At 41.0% G+C, this 26,772-nt stretch overlaps 1 protein-coding gene across 3 annotated transcripts in view; it reads right to left on the bottom strand.

The window, feature by feature from the left end:
• The window catches only part of RGSL1 (regulator of G protein signaling like 1), a 62,154-nt gene that overhangs the window by 22,046 nt on the left and 13,336 nt on the right, over positions 1 to 26,772 (bottom strand). For all 3 annotated transcript variants that reach the window (XR_011560908.1, XM_070768541.1, XM_070768542.1), the window contains 6 exons: positions 25,464 to 26,431; positions 16,944 to 17,006; positions 16,269 to 16,491; positions 11,946 to 12,053; positions 5,044 to 5,149; positions 1,166 to 1,359 (listed from right to left, as the gene is read on the bottom strand). Coding sequence is in view for 2 of the 3 variants with exons in the window: in XM_070768541.1 (XP_070624642.1) it covers positions 1,166 to 1,359; positions 5,044 to 5,149; positions 11,946 to 12,053; positions 16,269 to 16,491; positions 16,944 to 17,006; positions 25,464 to 26,431 (1,662 nt within the window). In the remaining variant the exon portion in view is untranslated. The remainder of the gene's footprint in view (positions 1 to 1,165; positions 1,360 to 5,043; positions 5,150 to 11,945; positions 12,054 to 16,268; positions 16,492 to 16,943; positions 17,007 to 25,463; positions 26,432 to 26,772) is intronic.

Genomic DNA, 26,772 nt, shown 5'->3' with positions numbered 1-26,772 from the left:
TGAATGCAAGTTTCACTAATTGGACAAGTTAGTTAACTTCTCCATGTTTTACTTTCCTCATTAGAAAAATGGAGTTATTTATCCCTACCTTCTAAGTTATTTATACCTATCTCTTAAGGATTAAATTAAATCCTACTTTCAGGGTTGAGAGGATATATTTCACATACAAGTATAAGTATCTGCTTTTACTTGTGGTATTATATTTTGGATTTATTATTGTATTATTATTTTAGTTTTTCTATAGCGATTTTCCTACTTATAAAAAACTAAATACTAACACATGTTAAGAATTTAAATAAAACTCTTGCTTCAAGCACATTCTGATTTTAACCCCCTATCCATTCTGTCTTATCAATATTATACTTCAGGATGGTTACATATAAAAGAACAACAATGAATGTAGTTTTTTGGGCCTGTGTGTCTTTCTTTCAGTTTTATCTTTAAGAAAAAGAATGATAGATTTGATTTGTTTTTTCTTCTTTGAAACACTGCATGTTATCACTTATATGTGGAATCTAAAAAATTTAAAAAAATGAATATAACAGAACATAAACAGATTCACGGATATAGAGAATAAGCTAGTGGTTATCAATGGGAAGAGGGGAGGGAGGTAGCACAAGATAGGAGGAGGGGATGAAGAGATATGAACTATGTTTAAGATAAATAAGATAAGGATATGTTGTTGGATAAAGAAATGGCAACACACTCTAGTAATCTTGCCTGGAAAAACTGCATGGACAGAGGAGCCTGGTGGGCTGGTGTTCATGGGGTTGCAAGAGTCGGACATGACTTTGTGACTTCACCACGACCACCAAGGATGTATTATATAGCACAGGGAATATAGTCTTATATTAACTTTATATAATATAATACATAATAATATATAATATAGTAATTTATAATAACTTTAAGTGGATTATACTCTATAAAAATACTGAATCACTATGCCCTATACCTGAGACAAATCTAATGGAAATTAACTATACTTCAATTTTTAAAAGTGGATTTATTATTATTCTCTGCTTTCACCATCTTCAGCTTTGTCTCAATACTGCCCCATGTGGCCGCTGCTCTGTTCTGCTTTCTCAGGGAGAGAGCAGTCTCTTCCCCAAACCTAAGATTCTAAAGGGTAAAGGAAACGATTTCAGGAGAGGAGAATGCATACCAGGAGAGTTTTTGCCGTGGAAGAAAGTCTTGATTACGTTTTCAAAGAGAGAATTATAAATCTTTTCATTTGTCTCAACGCTGATCTTCTGTATGGCGACCAGGAACTGCAATGGGGTTTCAGCCCTCCGTTCTCTGAGGAACTCCCTGAAGAACTCCAAGTGCTGTGTGTTTAGGAGGACTTCTGTCAAGTTTCTGGAAAACAAGAAAGCATCATTGGCAGAGAGAGAGAGACGGTGACCCTGGATTCTGCTCCAGTTAGGGAATGGGGAAGGGCCTCTGCCAGACTTCAGGGCTTTGGACTGTGACTGAAGAGCAGAGTGGATAAATTGGTTACTCTGCTTGTTTCCTAGAGATTAACTTAATGTACCCATCCTAAGCTTGGTCTAATCATTTGACAACCCCAATGGAAGAAGAGAAGGAGTATTTTAAAGGGGGCTTTTTTCTTTTCCAAGGAAAACTTCTTCCATTATGGATTCATTGGCAGTCATTTCAGCAAGACAGAGCATGAGTGACCAGCAGTTGTTATAGATCAATATTTCTAAATTTCCACTGCTGATTTCTTCGTTCACTGTTTCTTGTGTACAGGTGTTGCCCTAATGTTTCAACTCAATTCTCCTGACTCTTGCCTTAGGATTTGTTTCTGCTAGGTAATCTCTACATCCTCTGTGGTTTCAGTTTTCATTGACATGAGGAAGGGACTTTCACTGTTACGGTGAAGCTATCTCTCCAGTTTCTGTGAATTCCACTTCACAGTTTCGGCTGCCCATTGAACCTTATCTTTATGTCATTTGTCATTGGTAGAACCTTTCCATACAAATTCACAAGTTGTCCAACTTGTTCTTCTCCTGTTAAATACTTGTCTTGTTAAGAATGATGTTAGCTATAAGTTTTTTCTTTTTATTTATTTATTTAATTGAAGGATGATTGCTTTACAATATTGGTTTGATTTCTCTCATTCATCAACATGAATTAGCCATGAATTAGGTTCCTCTGTGTATGGGATTCTCCCAGCAAGAACACTGGAGTAGTTGCCATTTCCTTCTCCAGGGGATCTTACAAAGCCAGGGATCAACCCCGGGGTTTCCTGCAACTCCTGCCTTGGCAGATTCTTTTACCAGTGAGCCATGTGGGAAGTCCATGAATTAGCCACAGGTGTACATATGATCTCTCCCTCTTGAACCTCCCTCACATTTCTCACCCTTTCCCACCCCTTCAGGTTGTTACAGAGCCCCAGTTTGAGTTCCCTGAGTCAAACAGCAAATTTCCATTGGCTATCTATTTAATATATGGTAATGTATATGCGTTCTCTCCATTCATCTCACCCTCTCATAAATGTACTTTTAAAGAATGAGATGATTCCCTTCTAAGTTTATTGAGAATTTTTATCATAAATGGATGCTAGATTTTATAAAATGCTTTTAATGCATCAATCGAGATACTTGTGTGAAGTTTTTTCCCTCATTTTATTAACATGATGCATTGTATTAATTTATTTTCAGATGCATTATTTGCATTCCTGGAATAAATCCCACTTGGTTATGGTATATAATCCTTTTTAAATGTGGTTGAATTTGGTTTGCTAATATTTTATTGAGGATTTTCATACCTAGGTTTGAGAGGGTTATTGGTCTGCAGTTTTCTTATGATAATTTTGTTTGGCTTTGGGATCAGGATAATACTTGCTGCCTCATAAACATATTAGAAGTGTTCCTTTTTCCTCTATTTCCTCAAAGAGTTTGTAGACTATTGGTAGCATTTATTCTTTAAATATTTCATAGCTTTTTCCAGTGAAGCCATCTGTCTAGACTTTTATCTGTGAGATTTTAAATTATTAATCCAATTTCTTCTCTTGATATAGAGATTTACTCACATTTTCTATTTCTTGAGTCAGTTTCAGAAATTTGGGTATTTCTAGAAATTGCTCTATTTCATCTAATTGTCATTGTCATACTCCTTGCATTTTCTTACAAACAGGTTAGTTTCTTTAGGGTCAGTGGTCCTCTCTTCTGGTCCAGGTTTTGGAAATCTGTGTCACCTCACTTTTTCCCTTTTGTCAGTATAGTTAATGGTTTATCAGTTTTGTTAATCTTTACAAAAAACTTATTTGTGCTTGGATTTTCTCATTTTTCTTCTCTTCATATTATTGATTTCCACTCGTTTATTATTTACTTCCTTCTACTTCCCCCAAGTTTAGTCTGAATATATCATTCCACCACCTTTAGTCTCCATTGTTTTATTATTGAAGTATGGCTGATTTATAATATTATATTAGTTTCAGATATATATAGTATTCACAGACTTGAAAATACTAAATTTTCAAATAGACTTGAAAATCTGTTAAAACACAGAATACACAGGGTAAAGGGACATAAAACATAATAGTAGAAAGCTAGATTGGGGGAATTCCTGGGTGGTCTAGTGGTTAGGATTCCACACTTTCACTGCCAAGGGTGCAGGTTCAATCCCTAGTCAGGGAATTAAGTTCCCACAGCTGCATGGAGTGATCAAAAAAAAAAAAAAAGAAAAAGAAAAAAGAGAGAGAGAGAAGGAAAAGAAAAGACTTCTTTTATATTCAACTAAACTGCTGCTGCTAAGTCGTTTTAGTCGTGTCCAACTCTATGCGATCCCATAGATGGAAGCCCACCAGGCTCCCCCGACCGTGGGATTCTCCAGGCAAGAGTACTGGAGTGGGTTGCCATTTCCTTCTCCAATAAATGAAAGTGAAAAGTGAAAGTGAAGTCGCTCAGTCGTGTCCAACTCTTAGCGACCCCATGGACTGCAGCCTACCAGGCTCCGCCATCCATGGGGTTTTCCAGGCAAGAGTACTGGAGTGGGATGCCACTGCCTTCTCCATCAACTAAACTAGGAACTACATATTTTTGTAGACATAGTGGAGAGTGGTGAATAGTACAAACTGGAACAGCAAAAGGAATAAATGATTGAACTTCAGGGAATAATTTTATTTCCTTGAAGAGGAGGAAGCTCCATCTAGAGAATTTAGAAGAGACAGAGGACTTATAACCCTCAATGAACATTATCAATAACTGAAAACATACTTCTGGAAGCTTTCTCTATACAAAATATTCTGCCAGTGACATTGACTAACAAATTTGTATGTGCTAATACATCTCTATCATCTATAAGAGAACTTATCATACAGCCAGTCATTAGTAGATAATACTAAATTAAAAAAATAAGTGCCTGAATGAATGGCATGCATAAGAAAATTATCATCAAGTTGAGAAGGTGGAAAACATACTTAAAAAATTAAAAAGTAGTAAAAAAATAGAACATGGTAAGTTCTTGTATTTTAAAAGTTTATTACTTCAGAGGAGGTAGAAGTCATAGCAGATATACAACTGGAGAACTTTATTTTGTAGAGATGGAGCTTATGCTAAGGTGAATGGAAAGAAAGAGTGGGCATTTCTGAAAGAAAAGATCACAGACTCTTTGTCTAGCATTGGGAACTTAGAGGCTGAGACAAGAAGTAAGGAGCTAGTTAGGAGACTACTACAGCTGTATGCAATCCACAAAAACACAAACTGGCAAGGACATCCATACAAAAATGTTTCTTGGGGTACTAGTCATAGCAATGGAAAAGTAAAGATAATATACATGTCCATTAAAAATATATAGTTAAATAAACCATGCAACATCCATAGTATGGAAGAAGGTAAATCTATTTATATTGACATGAAAGGATATCCATGATAGCTTGTTAAGTTTTAAAAAGTTATTGTATAATATACATTGCATGGTGCAAATTTTAGAAAATAAATAGTGATTTAAAATAACAAAGTATCCCTGTGCATGTACAGTATGATTAAGGAAAGCGTGTGCCTGAACATATTGTTGTGACCAGATCCTATGTCTTACCTGGGTCTTATCGAAGGCTTCCTCACATTAGCCCTTTTAAAGAATGACATTCTCCTTTTTGAGGGTAAAACCATCTTTGGTTCTCTGAAAATTTCTACAGTAAAATCTAAAAATAAAATTACAAAAGTGAGGAACATCATATTATAAAGAACACTGCAGACAGTAAGAAAGAACAAAGTGCGAAGGACATTATCATATATTGAATGCATGTAGAAAAACCAAAGTCCCCAGTGGCCAGTGGCCTGAGATAGCAGCTGTTACGGGGACTTGCTCCCTAAAACTCCCGTTCATGGATCACAGTCTTGTCGTGGCGAAGGGACTTATGTAATTCTATGAAGCTATGAGCCATGCTGTGCAAGGCCACCCAAGATGGATGGGTCATAGTGAAGAGTTCTGACAAAACCTGGTCTACTGGAGAAGCAAATGGTAACCCACTCCAGTATTTTGACTGGACTAACCCATGAACAGTATAAAAAGGCAAAAAGATATGACACTGGAATATGAACCCCCCAGGTTGGAAGGTGTCCAGTACACTACTGAAGAAGAGCAGAGGACAATTACTAATAGCTCCAGTAAGAGTGAAGCAGCTGGGCCAATGGAAACAATGCTCAGTTGTGGACATGTCTGGTGGTAAAAGGCTGATGCTATAAAGAAAATATTGCATAGGAACCTGGAATGTTAGGTCCATGAATCAAGGTAAATAGGACATGGCCAAGAAGGAGATGGCAAGAGTGAACATTGACATCTTCAGTTCAGTTGAGTTCAGTGGCTCAGTTGTGTCCGACTCTTTGTGACCCCATGAATCACAGCACACCAGGCCTCCCTGTCTATCACCAATTCCCAGAGTTCACCCAAACTCATGTCCATCGAGTCGGTGATGCCATCCAGTCATCTCATCCTTTGTCGTCCCCTTCTCCTCCTGCCCCCAATCCCTCCCAGTATCAGGGTCTTTTCCAATGAGTCAACTCTTCGCATGAGGTGGCCAAAGTACTGGAGTTTCAGCTTTAGCGTCATTCCTTCCAAAGAAATCCCAGGGCTGATCTCCTTCAGAATGGACTGGTTGGATCTCCTTGCAGTCCAAGGGACTCTCAAGAGTCTTCTCCAACACCACAGTTCAAAAGCATCAATTCTTTGGCACTTAGCTTTCTTCACAGTCCAACTCTCACATTCATACATGAACACTGGAAAAACCATAGCCTTGACTAGATGGACCTTAGTTGGCAAAGTAATGTCTCTGCTTTTGAATATGCTATCTAGGTTGGTCATAACTTTCCTTCCAAGAAGTAAGTGTCTTTTAATTTCATGGCTGCAATCACCATCTGCAGTGATTTTGGAGCCCCCAAAAATAAAGTCTGACACTGTTTCCACTGTTTCCCCATCTATTTTCCATGAAGTGATGGGGCCAGATGCCATGATCTTCGTTTTCTGAATGTTGAGCTTTAAGCCAACTTTTTCACTCTCCTCTTTCACTTTCATCAAGAGGCTTTTGAGTTCCTCTTCACTTTCTGCCATAAGGGTGGTATCATCTGCATATCTGAGGTTATTGATATTTCTCCTGGCATTCTTGATTCTAGCTTGTGCTTCTTCCAGCCCAGCGTTTCTCATGATGTACTCTGCATAGAAGTTAAATAAGCAGGGGGACAGTATACAGCCTTGACGTACTCCTTTTCCTATTTGGAACCAGTCTGTTGTTCCCTGTCCAGTTCTAACTGTTGCTTCCTGACCTGCATATAGATTTCTCAAGAGGCAGGTCAGGTGGTCTGGTATTCCCATCTCTTTCAGAAATTTCCACAGTTTATTGTGATCCACACAGTCAAAGGCTTTGGCATCTTAGGTATCAGTGAACTAAAATGGATGGGAATGGGCAAATTTAATTCAGAAGTTCATTATATCTACTACTGTGGGCAAGAATCCCTTAGAAGAAATGGAGTAGCCCTTACAGTCAACAAAAGAGTCTGAAATACAGTACTTGGGTGCATCTCAGAAACAACAGAATGATCTTGGTTCATTTCCAAGGCAAACCATTCAACATCACAGTCATCCAAGTCTATGCTCTTACCACTAAAGCAAAAGCAGCTTAAGTTGACCAGTTCTATGAAGACCTACAAGACTTTCCAGAACTAACACCAAAAAAGATGTAGTTTTCATCATAAGGGATTGGAACACAAAAGTAGGAAATTAAGAAATATGCAGAATAACAGGTAAGTTTGGCCCTGAAGTACAAAATGAAACAGGGCAAAGGCTAAGAGAATTTTGTCAAGAAAATAAGCTGGTCACAGCAAACATCCTTTTCCAACAATGCAAGAGATGACTTTACACATGGACGGCACCCAGTGGTCAATACAGTAATCAGATTATGTTCTTTGCAGCCAAAGATGGAGAAGCTCCATACAGTCAGCAAACACAAGATCTGGAGCTGATGGTGGCTCATGAGTTCCTTAGTGTAAAATTCAGATTTAAATTGAAGAAAGTAGGGAAAACCAGTAGGCCATTCAGGTATGACCTAAATCAAATCCTTTGGGATTATACAGTGGAGGTGACGAAAAGATTCAAGGGGTTAGATCTGATAGACAGAGTGCCTGAAGAACTATGGACAGAGGTTCGTAACACTGTATAGGAGGCAGTGACCAAAACCATCCCAAAGAAAAAGACATGCAAGAAGGCAAAATGATTGTCTGAGGAGGCCTTACAAATAGCTGAAACAAAGAAGAGAGGTGAAAGGCAAAGGAGGAAGGGAAAGATACACACAACTGAAGGCAGAGTTCCAAAGAAGAGCAAGGAGGGATAAGAAAGCCTTCTTAAGTGAACAATGCAAAGAAATAGAGGAAAACAATAGAATGGGAAAGACCAGAGATCTCTTCAAGAAAATTGGAGATACCAAGGGTGCATTTCATGCAAAGATGGGCATAATAAAGGACAGAATTGGCAAGGACTAAACAGAAGCAGAAGATATTAAGAAGAGGTGGCAAGAATGCACAGAAGAATTGTACAAAATAGGTCTTAATGATCCGGATAACCATGATGGTGTGGTCACACCTAGAGCCAGACATCCTGGAGTGTGAAATCAAGTGGGGCCTAGGAAACGTACTACAAACAAAGCTAGTGGAGGTGATGAAATTCCAGCTGAGCCATTTCAAATCCTAAAAGATGATGCTGTTAAAGTGCTGCACTAAGTACTATATATTAGCTACTGAATATACTGACTTTACATATAAAAACACATATAGATTATAAGTATATGGATAGAGAAAAATATGCTATGCCAACACTAGTCAAAAGGAAGGAAGAGGACTTCCCTAGTAGTTCAATGGTTAAGAATCTGCTTGGCAATGCAGAGGACACAGGTTCTATTCCTGGTTGGGGAAGATTCCACATGCAACTAAGCCCGTGCACCACAACCACTGAGCCCTCACTCTACAGCTCATGCTTTGCAATGAGAAGCCATGGCAATAAGAAGCCCACAGGCTGCGACTAGAGAGTAGCCCCCACTAGCCTCAACTAGAGAAAGCCCGTGCACAGCAATGAAGACCTAGCATAGCCAAAAGTAAGTTTTTTTTTTTTTTTTTTTTTAAAGAAGAGTATTAATTTTATACAGAACAGTCTTCAGAGAAAGGAGAGATATACATAATGATAAAGGGGTCAACTCTCTAAGAAGATACAACAATTTTTAACATACACGTGCGTGAACAAAACAAGAGCTCTATGTGCGACAGAACTACAAGGAGGAAAATGTAAATCCACTTTCAAAGTTGGACACTTCAACACTCCTCTGTCACAGATGGAAAGATCCAGCAGGCAGAATATCAATAAGGATCTAGTTGAAATCAACAACACCATCAATCAACTGGAGCAATCAACTAGATAGCTACAAACCATTTTATCAAACAACAGTAGAACACACTTTTTGCTGAAGCTCACGTGAAACATTTACCGGTGCTGAACACATTCTGGGCCATACACATACCTTACAAAATTTAAATGAATAGAAACCATACGTCTGCTGTCAGACCACAAAGCACTTGACAGAAAGATAGCTGGAAAATCTCAAAACACATGGAGATTTAAAAACATACTTCTAATAACACATGGCTCAAAGAAGAAAATTTTAAAGTATTTTAAATTAAATAAAAATGAAAGCACAACTTATCAAAATTTGGGAGGTGAGAAAAATAGCAATGAGAGGAAAATGTATAGCATTTCATGCGTATATAAAAATAGAAAAAAGATCATCTAAATCAATCCTCTAAGTTTCTACCTTAGGAAAGTGAAAAAAGAAGAGCAAATAAAATCCAAAGTAAGCAGAAGAGAAGAAATAATAGAACTTAGAGCAGGATTCAATGAAATTGTAAGGAAATCAATAGAGAAAATCAATGAAGACAAACATGGTTCTTTGAAAAAATCAATAATATCAATAAGTCTCTGGCTAGACTAAGAAAAACAGAGAGAGGACACAGATTACTTGTATCAGAAATGAAAGCAAGACTATCACTACAGATACCATAGATATAAAAAGGGTAAGAAAAGAATACTAAGAACAACTCCATGTCACATTTTGAAAACATAGATGAAATGGATCAATTCCTTGAAAGGCACAATTTACCGAAAGTCATACAAAAAGAAACAGATGATCAGAATATATATATACATTTGAAATATGAAGATCTTCGTATTGTATCTCAAAGCCCATCAATAAACAACCACTAAGAAAGAGGCACTAAAGGACCAAGAAGACGGAGGGACTTAGCCAGTTGATGTCAGCAAGTCTGGTATCACAGTCCATCTGAAATCACTGTCTGTCACAGTCTACCCTAGCATTGGCACAATGAGCTCATGAACAGAGTAGGTGGGTGAAACGGATGGAGGCTGTGTATGGACCCAGTAGCACGGGCCCCATACTCATTAAGGCTGATTTAGCTACCAATGTTGCCAAATGTTCAACTTGCCAGCAAGAGACAAACACTAAAACTCACATATTTCAACATCCTTCATGGAAAACCAGCTACTCACTTGGTGGCAATTTGATGACATTGGACCTTTTTATTCTGGAAGGGGCAGCTGTATTGGATTGGAACTGACATGTATTCCTAACTGTGAGGTTTCAGCTAGCATTGATATTTGGGGCTTAGAAGTGTTTGATCCCCTGAATAGGATCCCCCGTAACACTGCCTCTGATCAAGAGATACACTTACAGTAAAGCGGATTGGCAAAGGGCATACAGTAGTTGGATCCACTAGTTTTGTCACCTATGAGAGCTGCTGGCCTGGTAGAGTAACAAAGCCATTTTTTGAAGGTCTAGCTGTCTGTCACACCAGCTTGGAGATGATACTTTTTGAAAAATGAGGCATCATCCTCCAGGAAAAACCGAAGACCATAATATGAAGCTGTGGCCCCCAGTGAGTCGAATATTGAATATGAGAATCAAGGGATGACAGTAGAAGAGATCCATTTATCATCAGTTTTGGTGACCTACTTAGGGAAATGTTTAATCTTTACAACTTAAGGTTCTGTGGATCTGGATCAGCGCTGTCCAATAGAAATATAATGGGAGCCACATGTATTATATAAATTTAAAATTTCTAGCAGTCAAATTTAAAAAACTAAAAGGAAAAGAGTGAAATTAATTTTAGTAATGTGCTTTATTTAACTTATTGGTACCAGCTATATTTCAAGAGCTCAATGGCCACAATTGGACTACAGGCTCCTGTATTGGACTGTGCCAGCTTGGAGGTCCAGGATCCCAGAGTGGGAATGCTATGACTAGGGACACAGTAGGAGCTCAGTCACTTCAAGTTCCTTATGCCAGAGGTCAGGGAGGCAAAGGAGTCACTGCACTGGCGGGGCCATTGACTGTGGTCACCAGTTACGTAGCAGGGGCTGTGCAGAATGCACTTGGCCCTTTTGGTATTCCCGTGTCCAACTGTGATGGTAAAGCAACAGGTGAGCAGCCACAGCCTGAGAAGTCATGATGATCAAGGGCTCATGTCTCTCAGGGGTGAAAGTCTAGGTTATCTTGCCAAGTAAGTCCCCTGAGACCAGCAGAACCACTAGCAGAACCATAGAAGGAATCTGTCACGAGCAGAAAAGCAAGGAGAAAAGGAGTATTTGTTGTGATCTCCAGACAAGCTGTAATAGTGTGTGTCAGCCTTTCTTACATAAGTTCCCTAGGAAAGGAAGCCACCAGACTCCTGGAAGAACTGTTACAAGATGGGGTAAAATTTCCTTACAAAGTAAGTGGACAATACTGAGTGCTCTGGTGCATGCCTTAGCTCATTTCTTTAGGAGCAAAGCACTCATTTTCCCAGCTGCCTGGAGTTACTGGCTGCTGCCACAGGTGAGGTCCTCTCTGGAAGTGTCTTTGGCCAAAGGGCACTGCCTGACCCAAGGTTATGTCCTCCCAAAGTCAGTCACATCCCATTTGAGTCAGTGAGGAGGTACAAGTTTCTTGCCTCAATGAGGGACAACTCTGAAGGGCTATCTTAGCTTTAGAGCTTCCTATAGGATCTGCTGATGTTTATCATAACTACCTCACAGTTCAGCATCTACCTGTGCCCAGTTCTGCTTTCCTCATGCCCATATGGGTGTTATTTCTAAGAACATACCCCCCAACAAATCTCCTTTCACAAAACTATGACCCCAGAAATCTTGGTAGGAGACAAATCTGTATTGTTGAAAACCCCAGAGTGATAAATAAGTAAGAAGGTAGGAATTAACAATTTCATCATCGTCTTCATTCATTTACAATTGCATCTGACTTTCATGATGCCCTTCTTTGGCTTTGTAGGAGAAAAGACAGACATGGTCATTCTCTGCTGACCATCCTTTTTTTGGTTTATGCCTCTTGTGGTTTTGAGATTCTCTCTTACCTGGTTGTCTCACATCCATCCTTGAGTTTAAACACTTACCTATATGAGGTACTTTTTCACAATATATTTTGTAGTCCTCACTGATCTTCTCTATGGCCACCTTTGGATACTTATAACAGAGTTCCTCAAAGGCCATTTTCTCTATGTCTATCAAATAGGGGAAAACAAAAATGGAGTCTTGTTGTCTACTGTGGTTTCAAAGATTCACGCACTTTTTTTCTTTTTTTTTGCAAGTATTGTCTTTAAAATGCTATTTAAGTAGGACAATAGTGTTTTACTGGAATGTCTATATAGGAAATACAAGTTTCCTAGGCCAAATCAGAAGCAAGAAAATACTGCCTCCCCTATCCTCTAGAATGGGGGCTTTTGCCCTTCTTGGGGAGACCTGACCCGTGGAAATTTTCTGCTTAAGGGTAACTGATATGACTTTGGAAGAGGCACTAAGTGTTAACATGTATACTAGAAGTAATCCATCCAAATGAATATGGACTCTTTCAAACCCCATCTGGTATAGGGAGGAGCTGCAAATGCATTCAAACATTCTGCTGTTGCGCCAAAAAATTTGATACAATTACCTTCAGAATTGACAACTCATATCTCTGAATATCAATAGTTGTGAATAATTGTCCTTTGAGAGTGAATTATTTTTTTTCTAAAGGCAGTTATAGATCATGTCTAGTCATGCATGGTGAATTGGGAGGGAATGACTTTCTGTATTCAAAATGAGATGGGACTGTAAGGCTGAGGCAGCAAGAAAAGTTTTAATGAGGTATTGCTGCTGCTAAGCTGCTAAGTCACTTTAGTCATGTCCAACTCTGTGCGACCCCATAGACGGCAGCCCACCAGGCTCCCCATCCCTGGGATTCTCCAGGCAAGAACACTGGAGTGGGTTGCCATTTCCTTCTCCAATGCAGGAAAGTGAAAAGTGAAAGTGAAGTCACTCAGTCGTGTCTGACCCTCAGCGACCCCATGGACTGCAGCCTACCAGGCTCCTCTGCCCGTGGGATTTTCCAGGCAAGAGTACTGGAGTGGGGTGCCATTGCCCAGGCAACCCTAAAGGAAATCAGTCCTGAATATTCATTGGAAGGATGAATATGAACTGATGCTGAAGTTGAAACTCCAATATTTTGGCCACCTGATGCTAAGAACTGACTCACTTGGAAAAGACACTGATGCTGGGAAAGATAGAAGGTAGAAGGAGAAGGCGATGACAGAGGATGAGATGGTTGGATGGCATCACCGACTTGATGGACATGAGTTTGAGTAAGCTCCAGGAGTTGGTGATGGACAGGGAAGTCTGGCGTGCTGTATCCATGGGGTCGCAGAGAGTTGGACACAACTAAGCAACTTAACTGACACTGATAGGCAATGGCAGAATAGCAGCACTGTGCCTACCAAGGTCAAAACACTCATTTGTGTTATGAGCGCTGAGATTTAGGGTAAATCTCATCACCCACAGTTTCCCTGAAACTCTCTAGGGCAGTCCAGGACTTTTGCAGGTTATACTGGTGGGATATAAAAGGAATATGGGGTGTGGCCCTCTGAATGTCAGTGTCCTTAGGTCAGCATTGTCACTGTTATCATTACCATCTCTCAGTCAGAAGACTGCAGTGGTAAAAGCAGTGGATTATTGCCGCTATCATTCAGTTTTCTAGTCTTTCATCAATCCCTCCCTTGCTGAGAAACCCTGGGCAAGACTCTTACCTCGGCTCAGTTTCTCTACAAGAAATATAAGAGTATTCTAGCTCTGATGCTCAGAGAGTTTATGGCATAGTCTGAGTGGAGGCATCAGCCTACTTGGGGAGCCAGGGCCTGGACTTGGACAAATGCACAGGAGGCCCTTCATTGGGGTAGATTTGCATTTCAAGAAAGCAATGGCAAAGGGTATGCTGGAGGGAGGGAGGGGGCATCTCCATGGAGGTGATTACCACTCTTCCTGATCCCTCCTGGCATTTCATGGCCATCAAGGGGAATGCCCCTGCCCAGCATGTGTAGGGTCAAATTTATCAGCCATCCTTTCTTTCACTTTTCTCTTGATTCCTGGGAGAGGATTTGGAATGTTTGGGATTTAGAGAAGGGGAAATCCTAAGGTAAACCAGATGGCCTGTTCATGCTAGCTTTTAATAATTCATGCCTGAGTATGTTCCAAAGGGCAAGCACCCAAACAACCTGCTTTGTACACAGAGTGCACATCAAAGTTTTAAAAGAGGCAAGGGTTACATTTTTTAGTCGAATCTAACAAGTACTACTTGTTGAGGACCTACTTGCTGTGCAAATGCATTACCGCCTATCCTTTCAACAATGCCATCATCCCCATTCTGTAGACGAGGAAATGAGACTCAGGGAGATACAGTGGCTGGCCAAGTAAGCTCACAAAGCAAAGGAGTGGTGGAAATGAATTTTCAAAGATCTTGATTACAAATTTCATGGCTGCAATCACCATCTGCAGTGATTTTGGAGCCCAAAAAAATAAAGACAGCCACTGTTTCCCCATCCATTTGCCATGAAGTGGGCTCCAAAATCACTGCAGATGGTGACTGCAGCCATGAAATTAAAAGACACTTACTCCTTGGAAGGAAAGTTATGACCAACCTAGACAGCATATTCGGAGAAGGCAATGGCACCTCACTCCAGTGCTTTGCCTGGAAAATCCCATGGATGGAGGAGCCTGGTAGGCTGCAGTCCGTGGGGTCGCTAAGAGTCAGACACGACTGAGCGACTTCACTTTCACTTTTCACTTTCATGAATTGGAGAAGGAAATGGCAACCCACTGCAGTGTTCTTGCCTGGAGAATCCCAGGGATGGGGGAGCCTGGTGGCTGCCGTCTATGGGGTCACACAGAGTCAGACACGACTGAAGTGACTTAGCAGCAGCAGCAGACAGCATATTAAAAATCAGAGACATTACTTTGCCAACAAAGGTCTGTCTAGTCAAGGCTATGGTTTTTTCAGTAGTCATGTATGGATGTGAAAGTTGTACTATAAAGAAAGCTGAGCGCCGAATAATTGATGCTTTTGAACTGTGGTTTTGGAGAAGGCTCTCGAGAGTCCCTTGGACTGCAAGGAGATCCAACCAGTCCATCCTAAAGGAGATCAGTCCTGGGTGTTCATTGGAAGGACTGATGTTGAAGCTGAAACTCCAGTCCTTTGGCCACCTGATGCGAAGAGCTGACTCATTTGAAAAAAACCCTGATGCTGGGAAAGATTGAGGGCAGGAGGAGAAGGGGACAACAGAGGGTGAGATGGCTGGATGGCATCGCCGACTCAATGGACATGGGTTTGGGTGGACTCCGAGAGTTGGTGATGGACAGGGAGGCCTGATGTGCTGCGATTAATGGGGTTGCAAAGAGTCAGACACGACTGAGTGACTGAACTGATTACTAGTACGTATATCATAACAATAGAATGTCAAAAAACAGTTATCAGCTTTTACAAAATTAAATGGAATAACATAGAGAGTATGAGAGTATATAATCTTATGAAATAAGGACAGGTGTTGCTTTGTGAAAAAATTTTAATATATATTTATACACACACATACATATACAGGTATATGTTTCCCAAAATGAAGTCAGTAGTATTTATCGTGCTTTGAAGTTTGAGAAATATTGCAGTACTCTGACTGCCTCAGCACTGATAATTAAAGCAGTTTGTTCAATTTGAACAACAGTGGCTACTCTTACTATTGCCAAATGTTGTGTTAATAGCTTTCATGGATGGTCTTGGGTCATCTTCACAACAAGCCTATTATTCCCATTTTACAGTTGAGAGAAACGGGGCTTGAAGATAGGTTAAATACATTGTTCAGGTTCACACAGTCACTAGCAGAGCTAGGATATAACCCAGATCTGTGGGACAGCAGAGCCTTGTGTTCCTAACCAAGGCTCTCCACTGCCTGGGTGGCTGGTGTGTTATGTTGGGGGAAGCGAGTGGCTGTTAAAAATATATTCACAGAAATGTCTTAGACCTGATTCTGGGGAGGAATGGCACATGTTTTTCAGATGCATGAAATGGAGTAATCAGTATATAACTGTGATGATGTCTTGGTGGTCATGAGCCTGGTCAAACTTGAGTTCTCTGGTTCCCTTTCAGAGCCAGTGGGGGCCTCTGCAGTCAGTCAGTCTGGATTCAGATCTTGACTCTGCCACTTACTGTGTGACCTTGGAAATGTAACTTGTCCTTTCTATGCCTCAGTTATCCTGTACTTACCTCACATGTTATTTGGAAGATCAAATGAGGTCCTCTTTATCACCTTTGCATTGCATAGTGCTGACACATAGTAAATACTTAAAGTTAAAATACTAATACTTCACAGCTGCTTGTATGTAAGGATTAAAAAAAAAATTATGGTGACTGACCTTACCTGCCAGAAACACTGGAGACTTCCTTTCTACCCGGAGGGACCCACCTTGCTTCAGGTCCTCAGTAGCTATCTTTTGCCATTGCATAGATTCCATTTCTTCCATGTTAGCCAAACCCTGGCTTAACTCCAGTGATTCCTCAAATCTCTTATAAAGAAGAATGATATCTTCTTTGCTTATAGATTCTTTTTTATGCCACTTGGTCCTGATGAGCCTGCTCTGAGTCTAAGAGAAGGAGATGGTAGCAGACAGCATTTGCTATAGAAACTAGGCCAGAAGCAAGATTTTTACAGCTTGGTCCTTCTTTGCCTCCCTGTCACATGGACTCTGATTATTTTCAGTTTGTTAAGAACTATTGTTCCTTTACAGATACACACATACACACACACACACACATACCCCCCATATATACCACACATCTTCGAATCAAACTCTTTCTCTATAAATGAGAAATTCTATATGAATGTGACTTCTTCAAAGTGAGCTTATGCACTTGGATCTTTTTCCTTGAGAGGTTTCTCTTTAGACCACCAGAGACCATCAACCCCAGATAGAAAAATTGATAGAAAAATACTTAACATTTCATTAACTTTAACAAAGAGCACTTCTGAAAGAGCAGTAACTCCCTTTTCTTCCCTCAACCTCATGATTCCTCCCCAACTCAAAGTCCCTCCTACTGTAAAAACGAGAAACCAGTAGTCCTCTTCATCCAGGAATTCAGTATACCAGGGGCTGAGGATCTGAAATCCAAATACAAATAAGCATTATGAAGAGATGCTTGCTGCCTCTGTCCTGCTAGTATTCACATGGGAGAAGAGAAGGCTGCAGATTCTGGATTCTCTAATTTGGAGATATGGAATAGCAAACATTAGCCATGACCAACCAGGAAGTATTCCTTTGCCTCTCTGAATATGACAGCTTCCGTCACAGCCTCTCTCTGAATCTCAGAGAACAGTGATTGATATTTACTTAAGAAGAGGCTTCCCTAGTAGCTCAGACGGTAAAAAGTTTGCCTATAGTGCAGGAGACCAGGGTTCAATCCCTGGGTCAGAAAGATCCCCTGGAGAAGGGAATGGCAATCCACTCCAGTATTCTTGCCTGGCAAATTCCATGGACAGAGGAGTCTGGCAAGCTACAGTCCGTGGGGTCGCAAAGAGTCGGACACGACTGAGCGACTAACATGTTCACTTTCACTTTGAGAAGAGAAACAACAAATCCTTTACTGAAGGGCAATTATTTGACGTCTAATACTTATTTATTCGTTTGTAAAGTACTATCTCATTGAATTCTTAAAAGGGTCCTGGAAACCAAGCGTCTCTTTTTGGTATGTCTATTCTTAACGTCTCCCACTTGAAGACCTTACCCACTTGAATACTTCATCAGATTAAAACAAACAAATAAACAACAACCAAAAAAATCCCACGAGTCAGTGCTTAGCTAGATTGATTTATCTGCGCTTACTTTCATTCATTTATTGATTTGATGACTATTTTCTGAGTGCCTCCAGACACTGTGCACATGACTGAAAATACAGAGACCAATAAGCTACAAGCCTAGTTCTCAAGGAGTTCACTTTCTAGTATGACTCATGCTATGATAGAGGTGAGAACAAAGTTCTTTGGGAGCAGAGAAGAGGAAATAACTAGCTATGTTTTGAGTTCAGAAAATCCAAGTAAAGTTCATAAAGGCAAGAAGAATTAAATCACAATTTATACCTTGCAGTATAAGTAGGAGCTCACCATCCTGACATGGAGTAAAGAGCATTCAGCTAATTGGAAGAGATTAAGCAAAGAGACAGAGAAGGGAAAGAAAATGTATGAGAACAATGAGTATTCCAGGATGGTTGAGCTGTAGCTTTCTTGTAAAGAGTTCAGAGCTGGGGCAATGGCAAGGAATGACGTAGAGAAGGCCGATTGGGACAATATATAAGGAACTTGAATGGTTTGATAAGTAGTCTGGACATTATTTTATGGGCAATAAGTTGCTTATAATAATTTAAAAGGAACATAAGATTGTCTCCAGAAATTGCCCAAGTCATGCTGCCAAAAGGTGAGTTTAAGAGCATGAGTTTTAATAACTTTATCAGATCTCCTAGGCTTCTGAGGAAACCAAAGTGAAGTATATTCCTGAGAGAATTCAACTCAGTGATTGAATAATAGCAATCTATAATGTAACATAGTGATGGATAAGCTCTAAATATATATGTATCAAATATTAAAAATCAACATGTGAAATGAGTATTCCATGGATGTCTATTTAGATTTCAAAGATTTATGAGTGGCGACATCAGCATCATGGTAGATGCTCCCTTGTCTCTCTCCTTCAATGTACAACTAGTGAACACCCACAATTCAACAAATGCATCTCTGTCCAACACACCAGGATGCTCACGGGGTCCACCCATCTGTACACTAAAGATGGGTGGACTGGCAGAAGCATCCACAACTCCAGCTCCTTCTCTCCCTTCCCTCCCGGCACCTGATCCAGGTGTTCCCGGACACAGTGGAGACGTCCATCATCCCAGTGCCCCAGGAAGTGATGCCAGTGACAGCAGCGGTACCACCAGCAGCAAGGTACCAGACACCCTGGAAGCGCAAGCAGCAACCATGAGGACACCAGTGGCAACTCTAACAGAGGCGGTGGAGGATGGAAAGTGCCAATTCTCAAACACAGCCAGAGGCACTCAGGTAAGAGAAAGCGAAAACTTGTGCTGTATCACCTCCTACTAAGAAACAAAAGAAAAGCCTCTAAGTACCAACGTTTTGAATTGTTGTTGTTTCGTCGCTAAGTCATGTAACAGCTCTTTTGTGACCCCATGGACTGTAGCCTGCCAGACTGTAGCCTGGAATTCTCCAGGCAAGAGTACTGGAGAGGGTTGCCATTTCCTTCTCCAGGGTATCTTCCCAATTCAGGGATCGAACCCATATCTCCTCCATTGACAGGTGGATTCTTTACCTCTGAGCCACCAGGGAAGCCCTTTGAATTGTTATAATCAAGTTTTAAACCTTTACCTAAATAAGGATGTTTGCTACTAATATTCAGATGCATTGGCAGAGGAACAACTTATCAAGCACTATGAAGAACACAGTCACACGGTATCATTAAAAGAAAATGATGGTTCTCCAGAAACCATGTCTCCACTGAAGTCATGAAATATTACAATCTGAGAATTCAAAATCGTATCATGAAGAAAATCAGTGAGCTGTAAGAAAAAAATCAGAAAAGCAATTCAATGAGTTCAGGAATAACATTACTGAACAGAGGAATACTTTACCAAAGAGACTGAAACTCTAAAAAAAAAAATCAAACAAAAATTCTGAACCTGAAGAACTCGATAAATGAGATGACGAATGCATTAGAAAGCACTGGAGGGAATTCCCTGGCAGTCAAGTGGTTTAGGACTCCATGCTTTCCCTGCTGTGGGCCCAGTACAATCCCTGGTTGGACAGCTAAAGTCCTATAAGCCACATGGCATGGCTAAGGAAAAAAGGGAAAAAAGCACTGAAAATAGAGCAGACTCTATTGAAGAGAAGATTAGCACACTCAAAGATAGAAATCCAGAAATGATCCAGAGAGAAGAGGAGAGAGAACTAAGAACTTAAAAAGAAGAAGAAAAAGGAGAAGAGGAGGAGGATGAGGAAGAAAAAGGACAAGAGTTTCTACAAGAGCTATGTGATTTCATTAGGAAGGGCAACATAAAGCATATCCCAGAAGGAGAAAAGAAGGGAAAGGGAGCAGTGAGTTTATGTAAAGAAATACTATAAACCTGGGGAAGGAACTGGATATACAAGTTCATGAAGCTAAGAGAATACCTAGTCATCACGCCTCAACACAAAAGGATATTCTCCAAAACACATTGTTTTAAAACCGTCCAAATTTGATGACAAAGAATTTTAAATGAAGCCAGAGGGAAAAATAATGGTAACCTACACAGGAACCCCCATTAGGCAGCCAGCAGATTTCTCCTATCAATTATCTAATAATAAGTAAAATAATATCTAAAAACACCATGATTGTTTTTTAAAATTTAACCTACTATTTTTATTTTTCTATAGTTCTTTTTAGTTAGAATGTTAAGAGTTTCCTTCAGAATTGAGTTTGTCCATCACTGGGTACTTTCTTGGCCTCTCCTCAGGACAGTGTGTAAGGAGTTAGATAGCAAATATTTTAGTCTGTGTGGGCCACAGACCAAACTGTCTATTGCAATGATTTAACTGTGTAGTTGTAGCACATGACAGCACATAAACAAATGGGCATCAGATCAGATCAGATCAGTCACTCAGTCCTGTCCGACCCTTTGCGACCCCAAGAATCGCAGCACGCCAGGCCTCCCTGTTCATCACCAACTCCCGGAGTTCACTCAGATTCACTTCCATCGAGTCAGTGATGCCATCCAGCCATCTCATCCTCTGTCATCCCCTTCTCTTCCTGCCCCCAATCCCTCCCAGCATCAGAGTCTTTTCCAATGAGTCAACTCTTCGTATGAGGTGGCCAAAATACTGGAGTTTCAGCTTTAGCATCATTCCTTCCAAAGAAATCCCAGGGCTGATCTCCTTCAGAATGGACTGGTTGGATCTCCTTGCAGTCCAAGGGACTCTCAAGAGTCTTCTCCAACACCACAGTTCAAAAGCATCAATTCTTCAGCGTTCAGCCTTCTTCACAGTCCAACTCTCACATCCATACATGACCACAGGAAAAACCATAGCCTTGACTAGACGAACCTTTGTTGGCAAAGTAATATTTCTGCTTTTGAATATGCTATCTAGGTTGGTCATAACTTTCCTTCCAAGGAGTAAGTGTCTTTTAATTTCCTGGCTGCAGTCACCATCTGCAGTGATTTTGGAGCCCAGAAAAATAAAGTCTGACACTGTTTCCACTGTTTCCCCATCTATTTCCCATGAAGTGATGGGACCGGATGCCATGATCTTCGTTTTCTGAATGTTGAGCTTTAAGCCAACTTTTTCACTCTCCACTTTCACTTTCATCAAGAGGCTTTTGAGTTCCTCTTCACTTTCTGCCATAAGGGTGGTGTCATCTGCATATCTGAGGTTATTGATATTTCTCCTGGCAATCTTGATTCCAGCTTGTGTTTCTTCCAGTCCAGCGTTTCTCATGATGTACTCTGCATATAAGTTAAATAAACAGGGTGACAATATACAGCCTTGACGAACTCCTTTTCCTATTTGGAACCAGTCTATTGTTCCATGTCCAGTTCTAACTGTTGCTTCCTGACCTGCATACCAATTTCTCAAGAGGCAGGTCAGGTGGTCTGGTATTCCCATCTCTTTCAGAATATTCCACAGTTTCTTGTGATCCACATAGTCAAAGGCTTTGGCATAGTCAATAAAGCAGAAACAGATGCTTTTCTGGAACTCTCTTGCTTTTTCTGTGATCCAGCGGGTGTTGGCAATTTGATCTCTGGTTCCTCTGCCTTTTCTAAAACCAGCTTGAACATCAGGAAGATCACGGTTCACATATTGCTGAAGCCTGGCTTGGAGAATTTTGAGCATTACTTTACTAGCGTGTGAGATGAGTGCAATTGTGCGGTAGCTGAGCATTCTTTGGCATTGCCTTTCTTTGGGATTGGAATGAAAAGTGACCTTTTCCAGTCCTGTGGCCACTGCTGAGTTTTCCAAATTTGCTGGCATATTGAGTGCAGCACTTTCACAGCATCATCTTTCAGGATTTGGAATAGCATGGGTATGTTGTAATAAAACTTTATTTATGGACACAGAAATTTGAATTTCGTATAACACCCATGTGATCTGACGCATTTTTCTTTTGATGTTTTTTCCTACTGTTACAAAATGTAAAACCAGGGAGTTCCCTGGCAGCCCAGTGGTTAAGGCTCCACATTTTCACTGCAGAAGGCAGGGGTTCAATCCCTGATCAGAGAAACTAAGATTCCACAAGGCTACAACAGCCCCAAAAAAACCAGCCCCCAAAACCCACAGCAGCAACAACCTGTCTAGTAAAGATATTGGTGTAAAACCAGTCTTAGCTCGCTGGCTATGTAAATACATGAGGTAAGCTGGATTTGGCTCCAGGACTGGAGTTTGCTGGCTTTGCAGCAGACTAGGGGAATCTGGATGCTGGCTCTGCACTTGCCAGGAGACCACAGTGAGACCTTAGACCTTGGTCTGTCATCTGTACAATGAGAGTGGAAGCTGAGGGAACTTCCAGGGCTTCCTCTGATGCTAAGGTTCTATGGATCTGATTAAGGGGTGTTAAGAGGATGAAGGTTTGTGAGCCACCACTTGTCAGACGCTGCGCACACAGTGCCTTTCTCTGAGGGGGCTGTTGCGATCCCCATTGTAATGTTGAGGAGGCAAGGACAAAGGGGCCCCACAGCCCTCTACCTCAGATAAAACAATTTGAAAGTGGAGAAGTTGGCCTTCAAATCCACAGCTGTCTGCTCTCTTCACTAGAACTCAATGCCCTTTGTGTCTCCAATCTTACTTCTTCTCTTTGAAAAGGAAACGTTTTATTGTTGTAAAATATATATATATAACATGAAATTTGCCATTTCAACCATTTTTTTACATGTACAATTCAGAGGCATTAATTACATGCATTATATATTATACAGCTATTACCACTGTCTATTTCCAAAACTTTTTCATAACCCCACATGGAAATTCTGTACTAATTAAGCAACAATTCCCCATTTTTTTTGCCCCCAGCCCCTGGTAACTGTGAATCTATTTTCCATTAGATTTTCTCTTAATTAAGGAACTTCCAGTTTAATTTCTTGTCATCATTGTTGGTCTCCTTGTCTATGAAATTCCATATCCCTGACATCTTCAGCACTGTCTCTCAATCTTCCTTTCTCTGGTTAGAAAACAAGAGCTGCTTTAAGACTGATGCTGTCTTCCACATCTTTCCCTTTTCATTTATTTGCCTTTTACAGTATAGTATCCTCAACATTTCTATAAATTTATTGAATTCACAAATGTAATAACAAAATACGATTTTATCCCAATTCTCATTTTACGTCTGAGGACAAAGAGACCTAGGAAAACTAAAGAATTTGGACTTCCTAGTTTGTTCAAGACCACCTAGCCAAATGGTGATAAAACCAGGATTTAAAACTTCCCCTATATTCCACATGGATTCTGTTTTCACGTAAGTGAATCAGAAGTTAGGAAATAGACGTATATTAGCTGGCATGCTATCAGTATTCAACAAAAGGTAACTGGATAATTGGAGGATGGTTGAACGGATGGATGAAAATGAGAGTTCTTACAGAAACAAGTGTCTCAAACCAGAAAATATTGCCCTGAGCAAAGCCCAAAGTAAGGATCATCTCCAGTTGGGATTAATTGATTCAACAAATGACTGCTGAATGTACTATTGAGCACTCAACACTACACTGCCAGTAGCTTTCTAGATGCTTGGAGACTAGTGACAAAACATAAAAACCTCTGCCCTCATGAGGAGAAGGAAAAGAAGCAAAATAAGTTAAAAAAAATCTATCTCTATAACACACACGTATATAACATATACATATTGTGCATTTATTTAAAATATAATACAAGTATATGTGTATATAACAGATGGACACTGTACACACAAATGCACACATGTACATTATAAGGATTATACATGCATACACACGAAGTGTATGTATGTATGTGTGGAAGGATACATACATGGCTCCAGATCACAGTAAGTGCTAAGGAAAAAGTAAAATGGGGATAGGGCTGAAGTTTTATGTAAAGTGGGCAAGTAAGGCCTCACTGAGATGACTTGAGCAAAAACCTGAGGGAGGCAGGGACTCAGTCGTACGGGGATCCACACATTACACACAGCGGGAGCAGCGCGGCTGAGCTGGCATGTGTCTGGCATGACCAAAGTGATGAGCATGGGGGCAGAGAAAGGTGAAGCCAGAGAGGAGAGGCAGAGGACAGACACTGTAGGCCTTGTTGGTTTTAGCAAGGACTTTGGCTTTTACGGGAGACAGCCATCTGTCTTCAATGTCCTCACTTTTATTTTCAGTTAAATCATACAACTTACGTTGTGGCCAGTGTGGAAATGGATCTGCTGAGGGTCAAGAGCAGATCCAGAGGCATCAGCCAGGAAGCCATTGCAGTGAACCAGGTGAGTTTGGACAGAGCTTGGATAAGAGTGGTTATAACAGGTGAAGGGAGGAATATCAGATTTTGCATATTTTCAGGGTTGGACCAACTGAATTCACCCACAGACTAGACACGAGTGTGAGACAAAGAGGTGAGTCATAAATGATATCAAGATTTTTAATCTTAGAAACTGTCATAGCCCAGCATTGTCTAATAATATAAATACTTTTAATATCTTTGCAGCAGACCAAAGGCCAAGGGAGGGAGCTTTGCTGTGTGGATGTGCTGATGCAGAAACACAGCCTATCTAAGCCTCCATCTAGTTCCAAATGCCTCCACAAAGGGTGGGGCAGGTAGGGAGAGGGCTCTGGAACTTCTACTCGGGAACTGTGCAGACAGCTTTGACTGTGCACCCCCTGGACAGATCTCATCCAACATTGCCCAGATGTGCAATCCTGGATAATTAAGGTGCATTGGAAATTGTGCTGGACTTAGAGCCAAGAACTCCTGGGTTCTAACCCTGGTTCCTTTACTAGTCCAGCACAACTTCCAACGCACCTTAGTGGCCCTGTGGTTTCTCTACCCTTCTTTGTAAGTAGTCCCTTTTTATTGAGCTCTCTCCTCAATTTGGCTCAGCCACTTGTTTTCTGCCAAGATTTTGAAAATAGTCAACCTATTACTTCCTGTGGGTGTCTAGGATAGCCCCATGCTTTTATCTAATGTTTGGGGATAAGAATAAATCCTCCCACTTGGCCATTTCCATGATGGCTAGTCTAGGAAAGGGAGACCCTGTATTTTGATTCATGACATTTAGCTCAGAGTTCTTAAAACATCCTTCAATAGAAGAGTCTGAGGTTGGGAGACTCCATATCAGGGGGAATTGAAGAAGAAATAAAAGGTGGGTAGTGACTATTCTTCCACCTTCATCCTACTTTGGGGTTCTGGCTACTTCTTGGGAATTTATATAACTTACTCATAAGCGATCAACCAACTCATCGATACGTATTGTGTGGGTAGTTAAATCATTAAGTTAGTCAGTATAGATGACCAGGTAGGATTTTTGGTAAGTCTTGACCTAATCTTCCAGATACCAACCCATTTCTGTGATGCATGGCCTACCTTGCATATCTCCTTCTGGGTTCTGGGAATCCAGGGGTTCACATCCCCAGAAGGCAGCATCTCCTTCAGGCCTTCAATGGTTTGGGATTTGAGCGGCAGGCATGGACCAATCTGCTCATTCAGGTAGAGCTCACAGATCCTGTTGCCCAGCATGTGCCGAAAGATGGCTTTCCCAGTCTTCCTGTTACTCATCAGGACACTGAGGAAATGGTGCAGGTCCTGCCAGAGGTCCAAGAGTTGGATCTCCACTTTCAAATTTAGCTTCTTCAGGTGGTCCCGGAAGGGACTCCCTGCACAGGCATCTGCACACAGGGCCCAGTGGGTGTACCCCAAGGAGAGGTTCTGCTTCACGGCCTTCTTGATGGTCACGTGGGAGGAGTAATTGATGATGGGGGTGACAGTCCTCAGGTGGGTTGAGAACGCTGTCTCAAAGAGGCCCTCCATGTGGAGGTGGCTCTTGGCTTTCTTCTTCACATTGGACTTCCTGGCATAGAGAACATCCTTTTCTGGGGAACTAATGATTCTGTCTTTTGAAGAGGCCTCTTTTGGGAAAGGCTTTTGTATGACCACCTTGTCTTGAGAATCCAGCTCCGGGGGGGGCACTGTGTTGGTATCTGGATTGGTATCCATTTCCAGGGACCACGAGCCACAGTCTATCAAGTGCCACATCTTCCTCTTGATCTTCCTGCTTGAGTAGTGCTTCTGGGGTTGGTGGGCCTTCTTGATGTTCATATTCAGAGGGAGCCCTCCTTCATGGGTATAGCAGATACTGTACAGGCGAGTCTCGTATTCCTGCATCAGAGCCTGGCACGATTCCTCCTTGGCCATGACTGTCTTGGCGTGGGTGTAGAAGTTGGGGAGCCAATAGCTCTGGAGTTTGAACAGGGCCACTTTTTGCATGTGGCTCAGGATCTCCCTCCTGGTGGTTGACTGGTTGGGATGCCAGATGGACAGGTTCAGGAGGGCCTCTGGAAAAAATAAAGAGAGAGAGAGGATGAAAATGATGTGGGGATAGTTAAGTTTTTTAATTTTTCCAAATGTTTTTGTGTTTCATCCATTCCTCATGCAACCCTAGACAGGTCAGAGATAAAGTGAACATGATTTTAGGGTTTGTTCAACACACAATGACCCCTTATTACTCTGATCACCTTGCTTCTTCCCCAGAGAAATAACCATTTTGTGGGATTCCTCAAGTTACTTTTTAGACTACTGAACATTATTGTAAAGAAAAGCAAGTGGTACCAGCAAATATGTTTAAGAACAAGAAACATGTACCTCTGAGTGGAATTTCTCAAAGTTAGATCTGACT

This window comes from Bos indicus, chromosome 16 (assembly GCF_029378745.1).
Source record: "Bos indicus isolate NIAB-ARS_2022 breed Sahiwal x Tharparkar chromosome 16, NIAB-ARS_B.indTharparkar_mat_pri_1.0, whole genome shotgun sequence".
Lineage (NCBI taxonomy): Eukaryota > Metazoa > Chordata > Mammalia > Artiodactyla > Bovidae > Bos > Bos indicus.
This window is presented reverse-complemented; position numbering and strand designations above follow the sequence as displayed.